This window comes from Anthonomus grandis, chromosome 9 (assembly GCF_022605725.1).
Source record: "Anthonomus grandis grandis chromosome 9, icAntGran1.3, whole genome shotgun sequence".
NCBI classification, from domain to species: Eukaryota; Metazoa; Arthropoda; class Insecta; order Coleoptera; family Curculionidae; genus Anthonomus; species Anthonomus grandis.
In genome coordinates, this window is record NC_065554.1 from 30758886 (window position 1) to 30779301 (window position 20416).

Consider the following 20416-nt stretch of genomic DNA (forward strand, 5'->3'; position numbering starts at 1 on the left):
CGACTGTCTGTGATAAATAAAAATCATGATAGACTCAGAATTAAAAGTTTCAACCTCTGACGATAATGAGAACAAGGCAACTGATGAAAATCAAGAATTCATAATGGATACAGAGACAATAGGTAAATCATATTTCTATAATTAGTAATTACTCAAATCACAAAACAGTTTTACCACTAATCGAACAGACTCAAAATAATAACGATGCTAGCATCTTCAGGAGAAAATTTAAAATAGTTACAAGTAGCCATCAATATTAAGAAAGTAGGTCCGAAAATCTTGTACAGCATAACTGTTTAAATATTAACTTAATTATACAGTTGACTAAAAGAGATTGGGCTTTTATCCCTATTAAAAATGGTTTTCTGAATATTGCTAAACTTTAGAATGTATCTAATTTTTGATTATTATCAACTGGTTTTACTAATTTTCAATAATTATCTCTTATTCCTACAAAGTGGGCAGTATTTAAAACATGTTCGGCCAAACTTGACTTTTCAATCTTGACTTTTGTCATTAATTGATGTACTTCTTACTATAATCACTACAAATAATCTCATAGATCCCGGATTTTTCTTTTGAGTGAAAAGACTTCTTAACTTAATCGAACTTTGATTAACCATTCTTACAACTTAGTGTTTAAAAATGTTATCAAAGCATTTTGTCGAGATATAGTAGGTATTGCAATAACAATTTGCTTATTTTCCTCTAATCGAAATGATGTAGAATGGTTAAGTTTAATTAAACTTAATATCTTCTAATCAATTTATCAATAGTTCCATCATTATAGCCATTGACCCTAACAATTATTTTAAATGTATTACTTAGAGGAAGTGATGTACTAGAAAATGCATGCTAGGCATTTTATATTGGAAACAATGGTTAGAGTCACTACTTGTATTTAAAAGTTTCATTTCTATAAATATCAAAATCTAACCCATTATTATTTTTAATTACGAGAGTATTTAAGAATGGAATTGGATAACTGTTATTGAGTTGTTCTACAAAATAATCAATTATGCATTTGCTTCTTTTGGCAAACACATCATCAACATACCTTAACCAGAGTCATGGAAAATATTGCAATATATATTATAATATCTGTAATTACTTATAAAATATTTAAAACTTTCATTTGAAAGATTTAATGGCTCTAAACATCGAGAAGCTTGTATTCTATATTTCGGAGGAAGAAAAAGTTGACCATGAAGTATTAGTAGGTAATAAATGAATTTCTTTTTATTATTATTATTTGTTAAATATCAATAATTCAGATTCCCAACTCGATCAAGAAGAAAAAGAAGAAGAACTTATAGAAGTGGAACACCCAATAAGTCAACAAGAAGAAATTGATTCTCTAAGAATACTCTTAGAACGAATGGGAATACAAGATACTGCACCCAGTATACCAACATCCACCATTTTTTTAGCAAAAATTCATGAAATTAAAGATCCGAATATTGTTTCTAACCATTGTGATGATGGTGATGAAATTTATTCATTTTGCCACTATGGGAAACATGTGCATTATAATAAGATCACTTATGTGGGATTTTTAGGGATTATTAAGGGAATTTTCAAAGATACCACCAAGAAAGATATATGGTAGATATATGATTTCTTACCTTAATATCTAATTTAAACATGATTTTTATATGGTTATAGGTGGCTACAAATTCAGGATGAAGAAAAAAAGAATGAATTTATATGGTGCAGACTACAAATGAAACAAGTGGACAAAAATGAAATCGATTGTGAATATGAGGACAGACTAAACGAATTTAAGGATTCCCAAAGAGACTTTGATGAATCAGGAGAGATGCCAGAAGATTATGAGGAAAAGTGTTTGATGTATGCTTTGCAAAATACCAGAAAAATCTTGACTGACACTAAAATCAATTGTTGTTTTACAAGAGGTGAGTTTAGTTTTATTTAATTTCTTCAATAGTTTGGAAAGAAACTAAGGAAAAAAAATATTTTTATCAGTCTTAGTCTAAAAATTACTTGGATCAGCTTCCCACAGGGAGGACTCCTGATCTGTTTTTTTAATCTAAATAGATCGTTTGAAATAAACAAATTTCTATAACTCCTTTAAAATTAATTCCTCTTTGTGCTATTTTAGATGACTACGATTTAATTCCATACCAAAGAAATCATTATCAAGGAGGTCGCAAAGTGTTTGTCACCGGAAAATTGGCTTATATAGATCATTCCAGAGCAGTCTTTTTAAATTCAATTAAGTTCTTTACTCCTGACGACTTGATCAGTAATAGAGAGGAAGCGACGATTCGAAAAATGATTAACCAGAGACAGGATCAGCACCAATAATATAATGTGAGTTTATGCATGTTTTTTTTATGGTTCTGTGGAAATGAAAAAAAATTCTTTAATAAATTTTGTGTCTAATTATAGTAAATTTAAAAGTATTATATTATAGTGGTTTACATGTAAAAAAGAGCAATTTCAGGGCTGCATTTAATTTAACAATGTAATTATTCCATTCACTTATTGCACTATCCTTACAAGGCTTAATTTGCATTCCTAATGAAAAAAAAAGAAACAGTTTTATTCATATTTCTTTCAATGATATATTAGAAGCGAAAATCGAGAGATTGCATTCAGGGCCAACCCAACTGTCTATAAAGTGAGGCGTAAGTAAAATTAAATAATGTGCCTCCATTATAAACTCTATTTTATTGTGGTGTTTTTCGTAGTATATAGTGAAGCACAGGTAAGTGAAATGAGAAAACATCGTTTTCCATGTTGGATTGTAATTTATTAAAGGATTACACAGAAATCTGAATTTAAACAATTTTTTGCTTGGGGCACAATCAAAATCAAATTTAATATTATTAGTTTACAAATTGAAGATTAAATCACTACCTAAAACTCATTCAAATATTCCTTTTAAGTAGGCTTTCTCCAAATAGGAACCGGTAATTTAAATATGACTAAATGGATAGTGTTAACGAACAAAGAACCAAGCGCCAAATTTTAAAGTCGAGATTTATAACGAAATAAGTTTATTGTACATAAAAAACTTATAAACAATTATGATGGTATTTTCCTAAAAGTAGGGTCTGTCGGAATAAACTCACTTTCACTTTCAGATATTATGATTTATTTCTATTAAATAAATTCACAAGAAAGAACAAATTAAATTTAATAAACAAATCCGTAATGAGCAGAACGAATTCACAAGCCCATTCTCCGAACGCCTCGACCGTACCAACTAAACTAAACTCGTCGTGTTCTTCTCTCAGGTCAAAAATACCGGGCTTGTGACTACGTTTGCATAAAAAGGGATTTATGCATTACTCATTCAAAATTCTTAAACTTTTTATAACTAGATGCGTTAAATTAACAAAACAAAGCAAATAATATAATTCTACCGACAAATAAAGTCTCTCTAGTCAAATAAAGTTATATTTGTAAAAAAATTTTGAAAACTTAGATATTTTACGGATGGTTCACTAGTACTATTATTATAATGCGATAATAAAAAGGGGACCAAACGCCTGGTCCTATGCAAAAACTTCCTTTTCTGAAAAATTTGATTTTTAAACCGCATGTTATTCAAAGGCCGTAAATATTTGGTTCTTTACTATTACTCTTAAATAGGCTATTTCTGGATTTCTTTGATTAAATTTCTCAATGTACATAAAACATAGGATGGTACCTTTTTTAAAAACGAGAAAATACATAAAAAGCATTTTTGAAAAATGGTAAAATGAAAATAATTAAAAAAATAACAGCTTGCTTTTTATGAGTATAATTTATACAAAAATATTTAATTGTTATAACAAAATTAATTAACTTAAACGTGAACATTTATTTGGCATTTTCTTTGGCCTGATATGTAAAAAAAACATTATTGCGTTAAAAAAAAAATAGTCAAAATTATTATACAACAGCAGTATTGTTAGTCTTCTTGATATTCGAAATCTAAATCTGCATTGTATCCCTTAATATCGTCAATAATTTCTTCGCCAGCTATAAGAGACGTATAAAAATTCTGATCTGCCACTTATATCATTAAGTTTAGGCGTTGAAATTGGTTTGCCATTAGGATAAAGTATTGGCAATTGTAAACTAAATACTTCTGTCTGTTTACCCTTATGTTTTGGTTTAATATCTCCTCTACAAAAGAATCTTGATCATATACAATATACAATAAGGGGAGCTTTTATTAAGTTTTATTTCCCTGACATCAAACCAGTTTATGTTTTCCCCAATAGTATATTTTTTTCTATTAATAATATGTTTTTCTAATACTTCGGAAGAAATAAAATCATTCGTAGTCATTGTATGTATTATGAATGGACTCTTTTTTCTTGAATTCTTCATGACATTGACGTAATCCTGTGGCGTATATAACCTTTGCTGATATTTTAATGCCTTTTTAATGTCCCCAAAATCCGAATCGTTGGGTAAGAAACTATGGTCTGATACCAGAAATTTCATGCTTATATTTTGCAAAGTTGAAGAGTTATTTTAAATATTTTTTAGTATTAGGCAAAGTTTAATATTACGATTCTGCCCGCCACAAGAATCTGACTATAAATGTAAATCTGTTATGTTTTTTTCTAAAAAATATTCGCAGTATTTTTTTATGCAAGATCCCACTACTTGCGCACCGCGACCAGCGGTACCTTCTGTCCAGAGAAAACAGTAAGATTTTCCTTCTTTTGTCGATCGAATACCCAAATTATAAAGCCATAACTGACGTTTATAAAACATGATTTTTGTGGGGATTCTTGGTAATGGCAAAGTTTTCCTCAGGTCAATAGAAATCGCCTGTACATGAACATTTTCTCTTGCCTCTTGTGTGCCAGTTCGGCAGCTTTTAAATGCCACTCAAGTTCTAGTTTTTTATCTGTATTGCCTGAAACCGATTGAGCACCTAGAGTGTCGCACTTGTTGCATGTATCTTTCTTTAACTTCTTCCTGGTAATGTTAAACTGTGTGTAAAACATTTTTTTATAGCTGGATAGGCTTACCGGATTATTAACCTCTACTTTGTATAAGTTATACATCGTTTCTATAGTCATATCAATAGGAAGATATTTTCGGTCAGTTTGTTCACGCCTATAATGGGACTTATACTTAGGAATTTTTTTTATGAGGCCAGTTTTCCAGAATTTCTCGAAAATAACTTTTCGATCTTCCTGACTAATTTCATCGTAACACTTATCCAAACAATTGCAACGATAATTGACAAATTCTTTTTTTTCTACGCGTGACCCTCTTCTTGAAATATGTGGTAAGTTAAAAATTTTTAAAAACTTACGACTTTTATCTGTTTGTCCAGGGTGTTTTTCTTTGCGACCCTTTCTTGGTCTACCTTGTTTGTCTGGAAGATTATTCTGATTTTCTTGCTCTTCTTCTGAAGAGTTTGAGGTCAAACAAACAAAGTCAGGATCTCGATCATCTTCGACGTCATCCTCAAAATTTGCTTACTCTTTCTCACCGACTACATATTTAAGTCGCGATGCTGAAGTGGAAGGTTTATCTTGAAGAATCTTATTGTGGAAGGACGCCTTAACATCTTCGTTTTCATCCTCAATATTTTCGTGTTCTTTCTCATCGACTACGTATCTAAGTAGTGATGCTGACGTAGAAGGATACTAAAATAATAAAAATATATATAAAAAATTCCTTGGCTTGGTATATTTTCGGTCATACATAATGTTATTTATACTTACCTTAATATTATTATCAGAAATAGGCAATTCATTGCTATTAGGTTCTTGATCACTGTTTGGCAAAAAAGGTTCTATTATGGCACAAATATCCTAAAAGACAGAGAAAAATAAAGTATTTTAAATATTTTTATTTGTATTTTTCAGTAATGCCTAAACTCCTGAGTGGTATCTAACATAAGCGAAGATCCTAAAGAGCTAATTTTCTGGTCGTTATTTTCATTATTTAATTCATTTAATGTAGTAGAAAGAGCCTAAAAAGCATTATGTTAAATTAAAATATTTTAATAACATGTTTTAAATATATTTGATGACCGCATCATATAAAAAACATATTATTATTAAGGATTGAAGATAATGTTATTATAAATCTTAAAAACAACATTTTTTTAAAAAGAACCAAACGACACCTAAACGGAACCAACAGCCATATATATCAAATTCTCGGTTTTAAAGAAGGAACCACAGATATACACAGCTTTAGGTTATAAAAATAGAATAATGTTAAATCCTTTACTTACCTCTAAATTTTCTTGAGCTTCTAGCATTTCCAGCATCTGCAACATCTTTTTACCCGGAGACATAACTAGTTTTTTGATAGTTCCTTAAAAAATTAACTAAAAAATATCATTAACCGGCATTGCATTAAACAATACTTAGTTCTTTCTTTTAAAATGGAATTTTAATGATGGCTGTCATTGTAAACGGAACTTTTGTCACTAGATTAGCCGCAGTTGTATGATCAAGAGTGTTTAGTAATTAAACCTGTAGACATAGTATTTATTCACCCAATTGTCCAGAAAACTCGATTTTTGCCAAATGGCGCTTGGTTCCTTGTTCGTTAACACTATCCAAATATAAATAAAAATATCTAAATACTCTATTTGAAAATATGTTTTTAGCTATGTAAGCTCATAAAATTCATAAATGACATATGATTTTCAGTTAAGATTTTCACTTAAAAAAATACCTAAATATTTTAAAGACAATACCCTCTCAATATTATCAGAACAGGCATACAGATATTTACACAAGTACATTCTAGGGACCAATTGTTACCATTGACGATGGACAAATTCTCGGTAGCACCCAGAAATCGGTGGGAAATGGCGGAACCTTTTACGCTTTTAAGGGAATCCCTTATGCCAAACCTCCTGTTCGTAATTTACGTTTTCAGGTAGGTAACCTACTAGTAAATAAGAAACAAAATTGAATACTATAGTAACATTTAAGGCACCGTATAAAAACGATCCGTGGCAAGGTGTACTTGACGCGACAAAAGAAAAGGATAAATGTGTACAAACCGCGGGAATACTCGGTCTCACCATCGCTGGTTCCGAAGACTGTCTACATTTGAACGTGTATACAACCAATGTAAGTAGTAATATCTTTATTTTAATACTGTAGTGTCGCTCCCTCACGGTTTTTTTTTGCGAAACATCTTCAGTCAGTTCGGGTTTTGTATGGCTCAGAATCATTACCGAACACTGAACTTTTGCCTTTTGTGATTAAATGTTTTGTGTATTTTTGGCTTATCCACTTTAAGCAGTACTTTTTCAATCTTTCATGTCAGGCAAGTTACAATATAACATATAAGCAAAATATTAAGGAACAAGGCAATACAGGATTGTGACATAAACGGATAAATTTAAGGAGCAATGATTTGATCTGATTTGATAAAGAGTTATTTACTTGATTCGACTTTGAATAGTTGTTATTTAAAGATTGGTGACGTCAAATATTATACAATTTGTTTTCATACTTTTGGACTATTTTTTCTAATAGTAACATATAGTATAAATATCATGTTGTACACAAATATTTGCTACAGGAAGACAGTTGGAGGAAAAGGACAACCTTTACATAATACATATATGAAAATTTTGTATCTCAAAATTTTCTATCAACAAATAAACTATGATATTTGTATTTGTATTTCTTCCTGGTGTCGTTCTATATTTTTCAGACAATGGAAAGGGAATAAAAAAATTTCTACATTGTTATCATCTTTCACTACTTCTAGGCATTTGAGGAATGTATCTATTTATTCTTCAATTGCCTGGAAGTAATACAAAATGCAACTTGAAAATTACAAAATACTCTGTTGTCATTTTCTATTTTCTCCAAGCAGTTGATGAAGAAAATTTCTCAACTGTCAGGCAGAAAGTAAAATTTACACTGTTGTCATTTTTCATTTCTGGAATAATCCTTTAATTAACTTTAAGAATTTTCCATGCATTAGGACCATCAGTTTTTGATCAATGACATAGCAAAGTAATTCCAGAAATGTATTATCAGGCATTTGAGTGCTTGGTATAGTCAAAGTCATTGCTTTATTGTTATAAGATTAAAATGTTTTTAACAAAGCTAGAAAAGTTAAAACTTACAAACTACAAGTATAAAATTAAAAAAGAAACATTTAAGACACAAATATAAAATATGAACATACATACAAAAACGTAACCATTGATCTTATATATATAATCAGTCACTTAAAGTATATCATTAAAAAATTCTTCAACAGAGTAATAGGTCTTACCAGCAAGCAATCTCTTTAAATGTTTTTTGAAAATCCTAGGCGAAGTTAAGTTTTTAATAATGATAGGCAGATGATTATACTGTCGTAAAAAATTGATTTTTTTGTTAAACCTGAATTAGGTCGAGGAAGGTGCAAAATCATCTGATTCCTGCTTGGGTACCGAGCACTCTTGACCATGAACCTTTCTCTGTACTTATGCAAGCAGTCTCAAGAATATACAGACATGGAAGAGTTAGTATTTTATTTTGGTAAAAAAGAGGACGACATGAATAATGTAACTGCTTGCACTGCCTCAGAAAGTGATACCGTAGAGAAGGTGGGATTCAAAGAGGGAACAATAAACGGACTTGCCAATTTTTGGACCAAGTTCCTGTACACTGATCCTGACAGCATAACAACCAGATGTTAGCTTTTTGGCCAGAAGATTTATATGTGTGTCAAATTTGAGATCTTTGTGTATGAAAATTCCAAGAAATTTGCTGTCAGGGTTAATCTGAATTGGATCATCATCTATCGAAACATCTTTAAGATTACATTTAAAACATAGCAAATTAGTTTAAATGTAAGTAAATTAGAGTCACACCACCTTTTTACCATCTTAAGATCCTCCAGGATGATCTTATGGAGAGAATTTGAGTCCAGAGCCTGCCACAATATTGTGGAATCATCTTCAAATATAGTGAAGACACTGCGAATAGAGATCATTTATGTAAAGCAAAAATAGAACTGGGCCTAAGACTGAACCCTGAGGCACTCCCCATCTAATAAAGCTATATTCTGAGTATTTTGACCCAACCAAAACCCGTTGCCGTCGACCTCGCAGGAATGAAGAAAACCATGATAGAGGAAAGCCTCTAAAACCATAGCGGTGGAGCTTCAGCAGCAGAATGTCATGACTAACACAGTCAAAAGCTTTTGACAGATCACAAAAAACAGTCGCCATTGATATGAGAGTACAAGTCCTGAAGAAGATGGTATACAGCGAAAACCGAACTGACACTTACTAAGGATGTCATTTGCATTAATAAAAGACAGCATACGAGTTTTCACCAGTTTTTCTATGATTTTTGACATGGTGGATAGAAGTGATATTGGCCGGAAATTAGAAGGATTCTCCATGTCTCCTTTGTGGACTGGAATGACTTTGGCTGTTTTTAGACAAGAGGGAAATGTTCCTGTTTCCCATGACTGGTTAATTGCTTTTACCAGTTAATTGCTTATAAACCTTCAGATTATATGGAGTACTTTTTTCAATTAGATTTTTGGAATATTTTGGTGTATGCTGTTGCTATTTGTTGTTGTTTTTCATTTCTTCCAGGCAGTTAATAATCATTAATTTATTCCAGGCACTTGAGGAATTTTCCTATTTCTTCATTAAATGCCTGGAAGAAATTACAATAGTACACAGACAGGAAGTAGATAATGATTGATTTATTCCAGGCACTTAGGGAATTTGTCTATTTCTTCTTCAACTGCCTGGAATAAAGTAAAATTTACACTTTTATCATTTTTTATATTCTTCCAGGCAGTTGATAATAATCATTAATTTATTCCAAATACTTGGAGAATTTTTTTATTTCTTCATCAACTTCATGGAAGAAATAAAAAATGATAAAAGTGTGAATTTTACTTTATTCCAGGCAGTTGAAGAAGAAATAAACAAATTCCCCAAGTGCCTGGAATAAATCAATCATTATCTACTTCCTGGAAAAATGTCTGTGTACTATTGTAATTTCTTCCAGGCATTTGATGAAGAAATAGGAAAATTCCTCAAGTGCCTGGAATAAATTAATGATTATCAACTGCCTGGAAGAAATTAAAATTGACAACAATGTAAATTTAATTTTTCTCCAGACAATTGAAAAAGAATTTAAAAAATTGACACGAGATTTGCTTATCCAGTTTTTATACTCGATTACGACACCTCAAATATTTGATGAAATTCTTCTGAAAAATCACTGTTTTTCGTCCATATTATCCAATCTAGTAACGCTATTTGTATACTAAATATTTATATATAAGATTATATCAAATTTAAATAAACAGTGTTAATAAGTTAAATATTGAATAAATATTTTCTGCAAAAATATTGTTTTTCATCAACACAACCCTTAACCCCCCACCCACCCCAAACATTTAGCCACTAAGAATTTTTTTTGAAAAATCACTGTTTTTGTATTAAACATTTATTAATATATGTATATATAATTATATTAAATTTAAATAAACAAACTGTGTTATTAACTTGGATGTAAAGGACGAAACAAGTTATTATTCATGCCTAGTATTTTGGAAAACAATGATTTTTCAAAACAATTTCTTACTGGTAAGTTATGTGGGGTGGGTGGGGGGCTAAGGGTAGGGTTAATGAAAAACAGTTTTTTTTTTAAGAAAATTATAAGTGATAAAAAATCTATAGTTTTTGTATTTATACTTTTCTTACATAGCCTTAAGTTTTTCAAATACAACATGAAAAAACCCCATTTTATTTTTCAAGAGCAAGACATATCGCTAGGAAGATAGACAACTTTCCATTATCTATCACTGTGTGATATACACTTTTCATAAACGTATAGGATGTCTTATAATATAACAATGGATTATCATACATAGGGAAAAAACAGAAAATGCATTAACGTATATGAAACAAAATAATTATACCAAGTAAGATATAAAAATAACTGAAGAATACAAACTTGCTCAAAACTAAACAAGGATTTAAAAAATAAAATTTATTTAAAAAAAATGCAGTGGTGTCCTTTTTTTATGAAACAATATTTACGATAAATCCCTTATGGATGCCATTGGTAAATAATGAAGACGTTTAGAACATACATTCATATAAAAAAATTCTTATTTTATGTTCGAGAATTACCCTGTAAAATTTGTCGGTAGTCGGACTTCCTGGCTAAAGGTTTTATACTGGTTTTCTATACCCTAATATTCAACATTTTGTTGATTCTAAAAATTTATTTGTCTAGAAAGCATTTTGTAACCGTATTGAATAGTATACAATATACCAAGCATTTGATAAACCGTCTTGTTAAACGTGAATTAGATAAACATAACATTAAATTCCTCGACGTGTATCACGCGGACATTTTATCCGATATGTATAATTGAAGTTCAACTAAAAATGTACACCTCTAAACCTATACTTTTTAATTTCTTTCTATTAATGGTCTCAAATGCTCTTCTTAAATCCAGAAAAATGGCATCACTAGCTAAATTATAATCTATATTTTTTTGAAAATCACTGATTATTTGGTTATCATTCAGATAGTTAACAAACTGTGACCACTTTTTCCAATATTTTGTTTAACTCACATAAAATATTTATCGGTCTTTAGGACATTAACTAAACTAGATTTATTGAGTTTTGATATCGGAATAACTCTTGGCAAGTTTAGTTGTTCAGGAATTTCACCAGTATTAAGAGAACAATTTATTAAATTAAGCAGCGGTTGTTTAATATTCTCAAAAGTATTCTAAAGTAAGTTAATATCAATTTAATCAGGACTTGTTTTCTTCGCCATGTTTAACAGCATTTCTTTAACTTCTGTATAACTTGAATAAATTAAAATGAAAAAAATCGATGGTGCAAATTACGATCCTGGTTTCTATCTACATCAAATAGAATTTTATTTATTCTATAAAACGTCTAAATAAAATGATTATTCGATGATTCAAGATCGTTTCTTTTACACCTCATCTCATTAACAACATAATTGACTAAAGATGTTGCGTGTGAACGCTATGAGGGCGACTCACTAGCGTATACTATTAACATTATAATCTTTACTTTATTGCTATCAAACTACTGCAATAATTCGTACCTTAGGTAACAGGCAACAATCCGGTCATGGTATGGATCTTTGGTGGTGGTTTCTCCATAGGCGGATCCGAGTACAGTTCCTACGCCCCCGACTTTTTAATGGACAGAAACATCGTTTTTGTGTCGTTAAATTACCGACTGGGTGCCTTCGGTTTCCTCAGTACCGGGGACTTAAATTGTCCGGGCAATTGGGGACTGAAGGATCAACTTTTAGCTTTAAAGTGGGTGAAAGATAATATTGAGGCGTTCGGAGGTGACCCGGAGAAAATTACGATCGCTGGACAAAGCGCCGGATCAGCGTCTGTGTCATATATTTTACAAAATCCACAGTCCAAAGGTGGGTATTGTAATTTAATTAAGGACCGTAGCGGAAGAAGGGGATATGCCTAAAAAGAAACCGTGAATTTTTAAATTACGCTTTTATAGGTAAAAACTTATAATACTAGGTAATATTTTCACGGTATCAGGTGGTAAAATGGTAAGAAACTGTGGCTTGCCATTTTTTTTGCCAAAAAGTGACTGATAAAGTTTTATTACAGGAGTGCCCGTAAGAAACAACATGGTTTATCGATTTCAGTGTCCAAAATTTGCCAATGCTTAATTTTCCACTTTTTTCTAAAATAAATATGAAATTTCTTCTAGGCATTCAACTTTAATTATCCTTTTCCTCGTTTTTGGATTATTTAGGTAATTAAAGCAGTTAATTTCGTCCAACTGCCATTTGTTACGTCCTTTAGGTTTTTAAAATATTTTTATAATTTTTAGGAAAATTTGGGATTCAGAAGGATACTGTATAGTTGTCCAACTTTTCTTAAGAAACTTGTGAAAATCCTTACAGTGATAGTCAAGGAATTGGAATTTTTAGCAGATGACTGCCTGTGAGAAATAAGATCATTTCTTACTTTTAGTATCCAAAATTTGGCAATTCTTAGTTAATGGAATTTCTTGAAGGCTTTTTTATTTTTTTTTGAAAATAATATAAAATTTCTTCCAGGCAATTGATCCCATTTTTAACATCTTCCAAGTAATTTAATGTTTTCCCTGGAAGTTTATTAGTATGGTTAACTAAATAATTGAAAATCTGGAATCCAGAAGTTTTTTACAGCCTTTTTTGAGAAAAAAATTGTTTCAAGCAATCGAAATATGCGATTTTAAAAAGGGTTCTTTAATTATCCCTTTGCTCGTTTTCAACACTAATTTCGCGTGGCTTCAAAGAAAAACAATAACTTACAAGCATTTGAAATTAATTTAGAACAAATTGGAGCAATTTACAAAAACCCAAATTTCTGGACACATTTTCTCAAGAGAATAATATAAAGTACCTCAGAGAGCTATTTGGCTCATTTCAAATTCCCGGAAAAATTAAAATGTTTGAGTGTTGAAATTACGAGTACTTATGAACGAACTCAAGCTCCTGGAATAAGTTAAAACATTATACTTAGAGGTGAAATGATAATTTGGAGGTTGAAGAAAACATGGATGATAGAATGGAGTTTTCTTATTAATCTAGGTCAAGCAGAAGTAAAATCTGACAATTCGGGAACCAACAGTGATTTTTTTTGTGAATGGGGTCACCTGAATAGTCTCTGCTAATTTGTACACAGACCGATGAGCGAAGTGAATTTTGCAACAAACCTAGTGCTAACTTTGAGATTTTTTTTACAAAGGAACTTGTTCAGCAGCAAAGGTGTTTGACAGTAGCTTAAAGCTTCTCAGAGTTCTAATTTCCTAGACGACTTGGAGCCATTTACAAAAATCTAAAAGTTCTAAACAAAATTAATTTATGTCATTTTAAAGATTCTTTTATAGCATCATAGAGATCCAATTTTTAGAATTTTGGACAAGAAAAACTCACTTATATAAATCTACGAGTAAACCACCGAAATCAACCTCCTGGAATAAGTTAAAACATTATATTTTAAAGGTGAAATGTTAATTTAGGGGTTGAAGAAAACATAGGTAGTAGAAGGGATTTTTCCAATTAATCTAGTGCAACAAAAGTTGAAAAATTTGTACTATATCACGTTTATTTCCAAAATTACAAAATTTAAATACAAAATACTTATCCTACTTTAAGTACAAGAAAGAAATAAACGATTAGTACCGAAGCTGCTCTATTTAGAAGCTTGTTGGTACTTTTTCTTTGGGGAAATATATAGTCAGTGCGGGTTTAAAGGTCAATATCGGGTTTTTCTTGTCAAGTCCGAGAAAATATTCCATCAATGGTTTTTCAATACATCACTCATAATTTATTTGTATCTGTCTATAAAGGGTGTTTCAGAAGTATGGGATCAAACTTCTAGGGGTTGTTCAGTGCAACAGTAGAATCCTACGGCCCTAAGACGCGTTTAAATTAAAAAAAAAATATTAATTATCTAAATAGGATCTGATGCATTTATTTTTACCTTTTGTATATGATACCATCACAACAATTGTTCAAAATGTTTTCCTCCAACCTCAATACACCGATTTAAACGCCACACATGATTTCGGCGGACTACACTAAAAATTTGATCCTCGTTTTGAATGATTTCAAATGCTGCTGTTATTTGTCCAATTAAGTCTAGCTCTGATTCTACTGGAGTTTCATAGACTAAAGACTTTACATCTCCCCACAAGAAAAAATCGAGCGACGTTAAATCGGGTGACCTAAGAGGCCAAGAAACTGCTCCACCTCTGGCAATCTAATGGTGTCCAAACCGCTGAGCCAAATACTCGCGTACTTGTATAGCAAAGTGAGCCGGCGCTCCATCATGCTGAAACCACATTTGCTGTCTAACGTTTAGTGGAACATTTTCAAGGAGTTCTGGGAGAACTTTCTCCAAGAAACGCAGATAAATAGGTCCTGTTAACCGTTCCGGCAGAAGGTATGGCCCAATTAAATAATCATCAACAATGCCTGCCCATACGTTGTTAAACCAACGATTCTGATGTTTTCTTGGAAAAATTGCATAAGGATTTACTTCTCTATTATCTCCTACTATTAAAAATACCGTCTCTTGTGAAAGAGGCTTCTTCGGTCCACAAAACATATCGTAAAAAAATTTGGTTGTGCAATGATGTGATTCAGAAGTCATCGACAAAATTGAACTCTAGGATGATAATCGGCTGCAGTCATACCTTGAACTTTCTGGAAGTGGTAAGGATGGAGTTGTTGCTTGTGTAGTACCCGCCAGACAGAAGCGTTACTCGTATTCATATTTTTAGCGACGTCGGCAACTCGCTGCAGCACCTCTTCTTCAAATTCGACCGTTCTTACGGTTCGAGCAACACCATTATCATGCATCTTGGTCTTAAACATGCCAGTCCGATAAAACACCAATAAACTTTTTGTATCCAGGATGCTGTCGTTCGGGATAACGTTTATGATACAACTGCGATGCTGCTCGTGCATTGCAGTTTGTTGCTCCCTATGCCAAATGCATATCCGCCAATTCTTGATTGGTAAAGTTTTCCATTAGCAATAAATGTTTAAAAATTGTAAGCTATACAATTTTTAAACATGACATTGAGAATTGACATTGATAAGCGTTGATTTTAAACAATTGTTGTTATGGTATCATGTAAAAAAAGGTAAAAATAAATGCAGCAGATCCTATTTAGGTAATTAATGTTTTTTATAAATTTTAACGCGTCTTAGGGCCGTAGTGGCGTAGTGACGCATTTCCGGCCATGAGTTCCTATACTCAAATGGATTCTTCTGTTGCACTGAACAACCCCTAGAAGTTTGATCAGTGGCGGTTCCTCAATAAGTGCACATGTGCACGTGCACTCCCAAAACATTTGTTTTAAATAAACAGAAAACATACAACAAACATTCTATATTATTTTTAAATTAATATTATTTCTATTCGAACTAAAAAAGAATTTAAATAGGAAATAGCAGAACCGCGACACGCGAAAACTCCGCACATCGCGCGGTAACGACTCACCACATCTTGTTCACTGCTCGATCGTGCTCATCGCGCCCCTAGTTCTGATTGGTAGAGCCGTTGGTCCCTGCATGCCTGCTGCCTCGCGACAGGCTGCGACAATTACCTCGCTCGTGTGCACAGTTTGGTTGTGATCTTACTGTATGATTGGGAGTGTTGGCGCGAAATTTTTGATGTTTTGTTTTTAAATCGGTGGCGGTATTGCTATTTAATACTTAACTTATTTGTTGGAAAGTACTTGCGTTGTTTGGTGTTTTGACTTTTTGTTTTTCTTATTTTTTGATGAAAAATGGCGGGACCGGTGAGCAGCGTCACCGTGGAATATTTTAAAACAATTAAATTTTCATTACTTTCGTATGAATGTTTCATTAATTTCACGTTAGAGGAGAGGATAAAAATAAAAAATATTGGTCGTCCAAAGCCAAATATAGTTATAAGCACGTAACCAAAGGCAAAAATCGGGACTATAAACGGTCTTTTAAAATGGACATTTACGAGAAAACAGACTGGTTGTGCGGGAGTTACTAACACTCTTGTACTATTGTTTTCCGTGTTTATTATATGGGGATGAGGCATCAGAATGGACAAAACAGTGGTGTGAAAGACTTGGTTCATTTATCCGAAAAACTTAAAAAGCATCAATGTTCAAAGTTACACATATCTGCTAAATTAGGATTTAATTTATTAGGTAAACAAGATATCCGGCAACAATTAAATAGTGCATATCGATTAAATATTGAAAAGCATAACCAACAAGTAAAGAATAATAGATATGTATTATCGAAAATTATAAATTGTGTTAAGTTCTGTGGCGCTTTTGACTTGCCCTTCGTGGGCATGATGAAAAACAGGACTCATTAAATCCTGGAATATTTAGGAGGCCTCGTAAATTTTTTTGCCGAATTGGACTTGGCACTAAAGGATTATTTGCATCAAGCTACTGCGTTTAAAGGTACGTCTAAAGATATTCCAAAATGATTTACTAGATTGTATGCTTTCCGTTGGTCAAGCACACATTAAAAAAGAAATCGCCGCTTCAAAGTTTAAATCTGTAATAAAAGATGAAACAAGTGACATTTCAAATATTTTTCAAATGGTAATAGTTTATCGATATAATTTACCAAATGGGACCCCCGTTGAAAGATTTTGGACTTTTTTAAAACCCACTGACCACGATGTTATTTGCTGATTGTATAGAAAAATCATTAAATTCCGTTAAAGTCCAGATCAATTAATTTCCCAAAGTTATGATGGAGCAAGTGTCATGAGTGGTGCTCATCGTGGTGTGCAAAAACTTATTTAAGATAAATTTCAATACGCCTATTATATACATTGTTATGCGCATCAGTTAAATTTATTAATGTCTCAGGCAACAAGCATAAATACTAATGTACGCATATTTTTTTTCCGATTTGAGTGATATTACAATTTTTTTTCAAATTCACCTCAGAGGGTTGCCATATTAGACGAAATTGCTGGAAATAGAATTCCTAGAGCATCTGCTACAAGGTGGAATTTTAAAATTAGAACCGTTAACATGGTTTTTGAAAATAGAGAAGCCTTAATAGAGTGTATAGAACAAATACAACCTACATCCAGACAATCAGATACCATCCGAAAAGCAGGTGCACTTTCAAGATTATTAAAGGACATTAAATTTATTTTTTTGGTTTTTCATCGAGTTATGCCCCATGTTGACATATTGTACTCTCAACTGCAAAAACGGGCTACTGACTCTGTAACCATAAAACGATACATGTCCGAATTTGAAAAAAATATTCAAAAAGAGAGGGACAATATACACACTATTAGAGAAATCAAGTTGGCAGATATTGACGAAAGTCAAACAAGAAAAAGAAGAAGATTGGATGACAGAAATTCGTATGTAATACTTACTTACAGGTCACTTGGAAATTGCTAACTTGTTTTTAGTTGAAAATTTTGAAACTTACACCTTAAATTTTCCTATATTACCTTTAGAATCAGCAATTCGCAATTACCCATTTTTAAACAAAAGCAAATTAAGAACAGAATTGGAAATAATATATAGACGGTCAGATTTTAGAGAACTTTCTGGAGCAGCTCATTTGCTAAAATTCTTAATTGAAAATAATTTAGAAGAAGATTTTTTTTGAAACCATTCTAATTTTGCAAATAATTGTTACGATGCCAATGACAACCGCAGAAGCCGAACGATGTTTTTCTACACTAAAACGAATTAAAACTTTTCTTAGAAGTACTATGGGCCAGGAGACAGGTCATAGACTAACTGCACTCGCAATGTTATCAATTAAAAAAGATATGGTTCGAGAAATTCCAAATTTCAACGAATTGGTGATTGAAGGGTTTATTTCAAAAAAAGACATACGACTTCATTTTCAGTACAACACTTATGTTTAAATTTTTAAAAATATTAGTTTTAGTTTAATTAGTTTTAAGTTTAATTTTGTGACACAGTATTATATTCAATAAAACATATATAGGGAAATTAGAGTGGGTTTATTGGCATTTTTTACGCTCTCAAAAGGAAATATAGGGCGTGGCACCCAAAAATTTTTCGCTATTTTTTTCCCCTCCCAATTGTGCACTCCCATTCCTTAAAGTCACGCGCCGCCTCTGAGTTTGATCCCATAGTTCTGAAACACCCTGTATTTAATTATTCTTATTGCCGGTTTTAAAACAACATTAAAAATAAGGACAACCACATCATTCTAATACATTTAATTTTGTGTATCTGTTATTATCATATATATTTCATTTAGTTCTTTGTGTTTTTTTTGCGAAACATGGCTTATCCCCATATTATGACACTCTGACTATGATTTGATTGAACGTTCCAGGATTGTACCGCTCCGCAATAATGCAAAGCGGATCCAGTTTGTGCTTATGGTCTCTAACGAGGACCGCGAGGGAAATCGCTTTCGCTATCGGGGCCCGACTTGGCATTTTTACTACCGACAGTGGGGAACTGATCAGGAAACTCAGAAAAGTTGATTATCAACGACTCAAACGAGCTGAGAACGATGTTTATTATGTGGTTAAGTGTTTGAGGTTATGAGAACATAATATATTCTGTTATATGCTCATAGTCTTAAATACTTATTAATTAAATACTGTCGGTATTTTTAGGCTATCGCAGTAGATAATATCTTTAATGGTATTCCGATGGGGCCGGTTGTAGAACCCGAGCACGAAGGGGCGTTTTTCACGCAAAAAAGTCACGAAATGTTAAGGACTGGACAGTTTAATAAAGTGCCGGTTCTTATGGGGTTAAATTCAAACGAAGCCAAATCCTTTTTGGGTTTGTTTATAGGTCAGTTGTAGTTACTTAGTGTTTTTTTTTATTTAATTAAGGAGGACCTAATTGCAGATGTTCTTAAGCCCCTGTTTACCAGATACGACATCAATATCGCCCGATTAGCCCCATATGACTTGACGAGGAATTCTACGAAAAGGATTCTGGCAGGAACCGAAATCAAGCATCATTATTTTGGAGAGGATCCAATTGTCACTAGACCATCCGCAAATATTATAAAAGTAACTCTCGAAAGTATAAAATCGCTCTTGAATTATTGATGTAACTTTTCAGTTTATAAGTCACGAACAATTTAATCGCCCCATACGAGAAACTGTCCATCAAATGTCAAAATATGTGGACGTGTACTACTACGAGTTTGGCTATAGGGGATCGCTCGGTGAATTTGAAAGTGACTTTGCCGGTACGTGATTTTTAATTTTTAGAATGTGGACTTGATTTCTTGTCGATTTTAGGGGTGGGACATTACGAAGAAATATTTTATCAGTTTGCCAATAAAGCCAATGCGAACGACGAAGATAAAAGTGCCAGGACGATTTTCTTGGAATTATGGAGTAACTTTATTAAATATGTGTAAGGATTGAGATGAAAAATTTCTGAGTAGGGTTCACGTTATCCTTTATTTGTAGAAATCCCACGCCGAAGTCGTTTGAGGGAGCAACTTGGATACCGAATTCACCAAAAAACCAGAATAAGGATGTGGTGTACTTGAGTATAAATACCACATTGGCAATGAGGCAAAACCCTGATCAAGAAGATTGGGAGTTTTATCAAAAGATTTACGACAAATATGGAGATCCGCCGTTTTCGACTTATTAGTGTTACTATATAATGGTGTTTAAGCATTAAAATTAATAAAAAGTAAAACACTAAAGGAGTTTTATTAATTTGCTATTTTTATTTGAATCTTCATATACATGTTAAGAAAAATCCCAGCGTAAACATTATCATACGAGTTACTGGCCAGAGAACTTAATAATAATTTTTCCAATTTTGCTTTACTGGGATGGCACATACAAAAATTTGAATAAAAAATTAATTCTTATAGGGATTTGAATGAAACTTCATAGAGATATTAAGAGGAGTCCTAAA

General features: G+C 32.1%; 1 protein-coding gene and 1 long non-coding RNA gene across 2 annotated transcripts; one reads left to right on the forward strand and one right to left on the reverse strand.

The window, feature by feature from the left end:
* Window positions 1-2573: 2573 nt before the first annotated feature.
* LOC126740324 (esterase FE4-like) lies at window positions 2574-20198 on the forward strand. The gene is made up of 10 exons (XM_050446295.1): window positions 2574-2731; window positions 6748-6879; window positions 6936-7076; window positions 12083-12413; window positions 18849-19045; window positions 19138-19321; window positions 19379-19545; window positions 19598-19727; window positions 19780-19897; window positions 19954-20198. The coding sequence occupies exons 1-10, from the start codon at window positions 2669-2671 to the stop codon at window positions 20141-20143; spliced, it is 1653 nt and encodes a 550-aa protein (XP_050302252.1). The 5' UTR covers window positions 2574-2668; the 3' UTR covers window positions 20144-20198.
* On the reverse strand, window positions 14088-15566 carry LOC126740325 (uncharacterized). The gene is made up of 2 exons (XR_007661864.1): window positions 14482-15566; window positions 14088-14413 (listed from the first exon to the last, which is right to left on the reverse strand). It is a non-coding gene; the product is annotated as an uncharacterized LOC126740325 (long non-coding RNA).
* Window positions 20199-20416: the final 218 nt, after the last annotated feature.

Bases quoted from the DNA above. Each gene is read 5' to 3' on its own strand.
- LOC126740324 (XM_050446295.1), top strand. From the start codon at position 2,669: ATGTGCCTCCATTATAAACTCTATTTTATTGTGGTGTTTTTCGTAGTA. The intron at 19,728-19,779 runs GTACGTGATTTT...TGTCGATTTTAG, and splicing joins ATTTGAAAGTGACTTTGCCG to GGGTGGGACATTACGAAGAA. The intron at 19,898-19,953 runs GTAAGGATTGAG...CTTTATTTGTAG, and splicing joins AGTAACTTTATTAAATATGT to AAATCCCACGCCGAAGTCGT.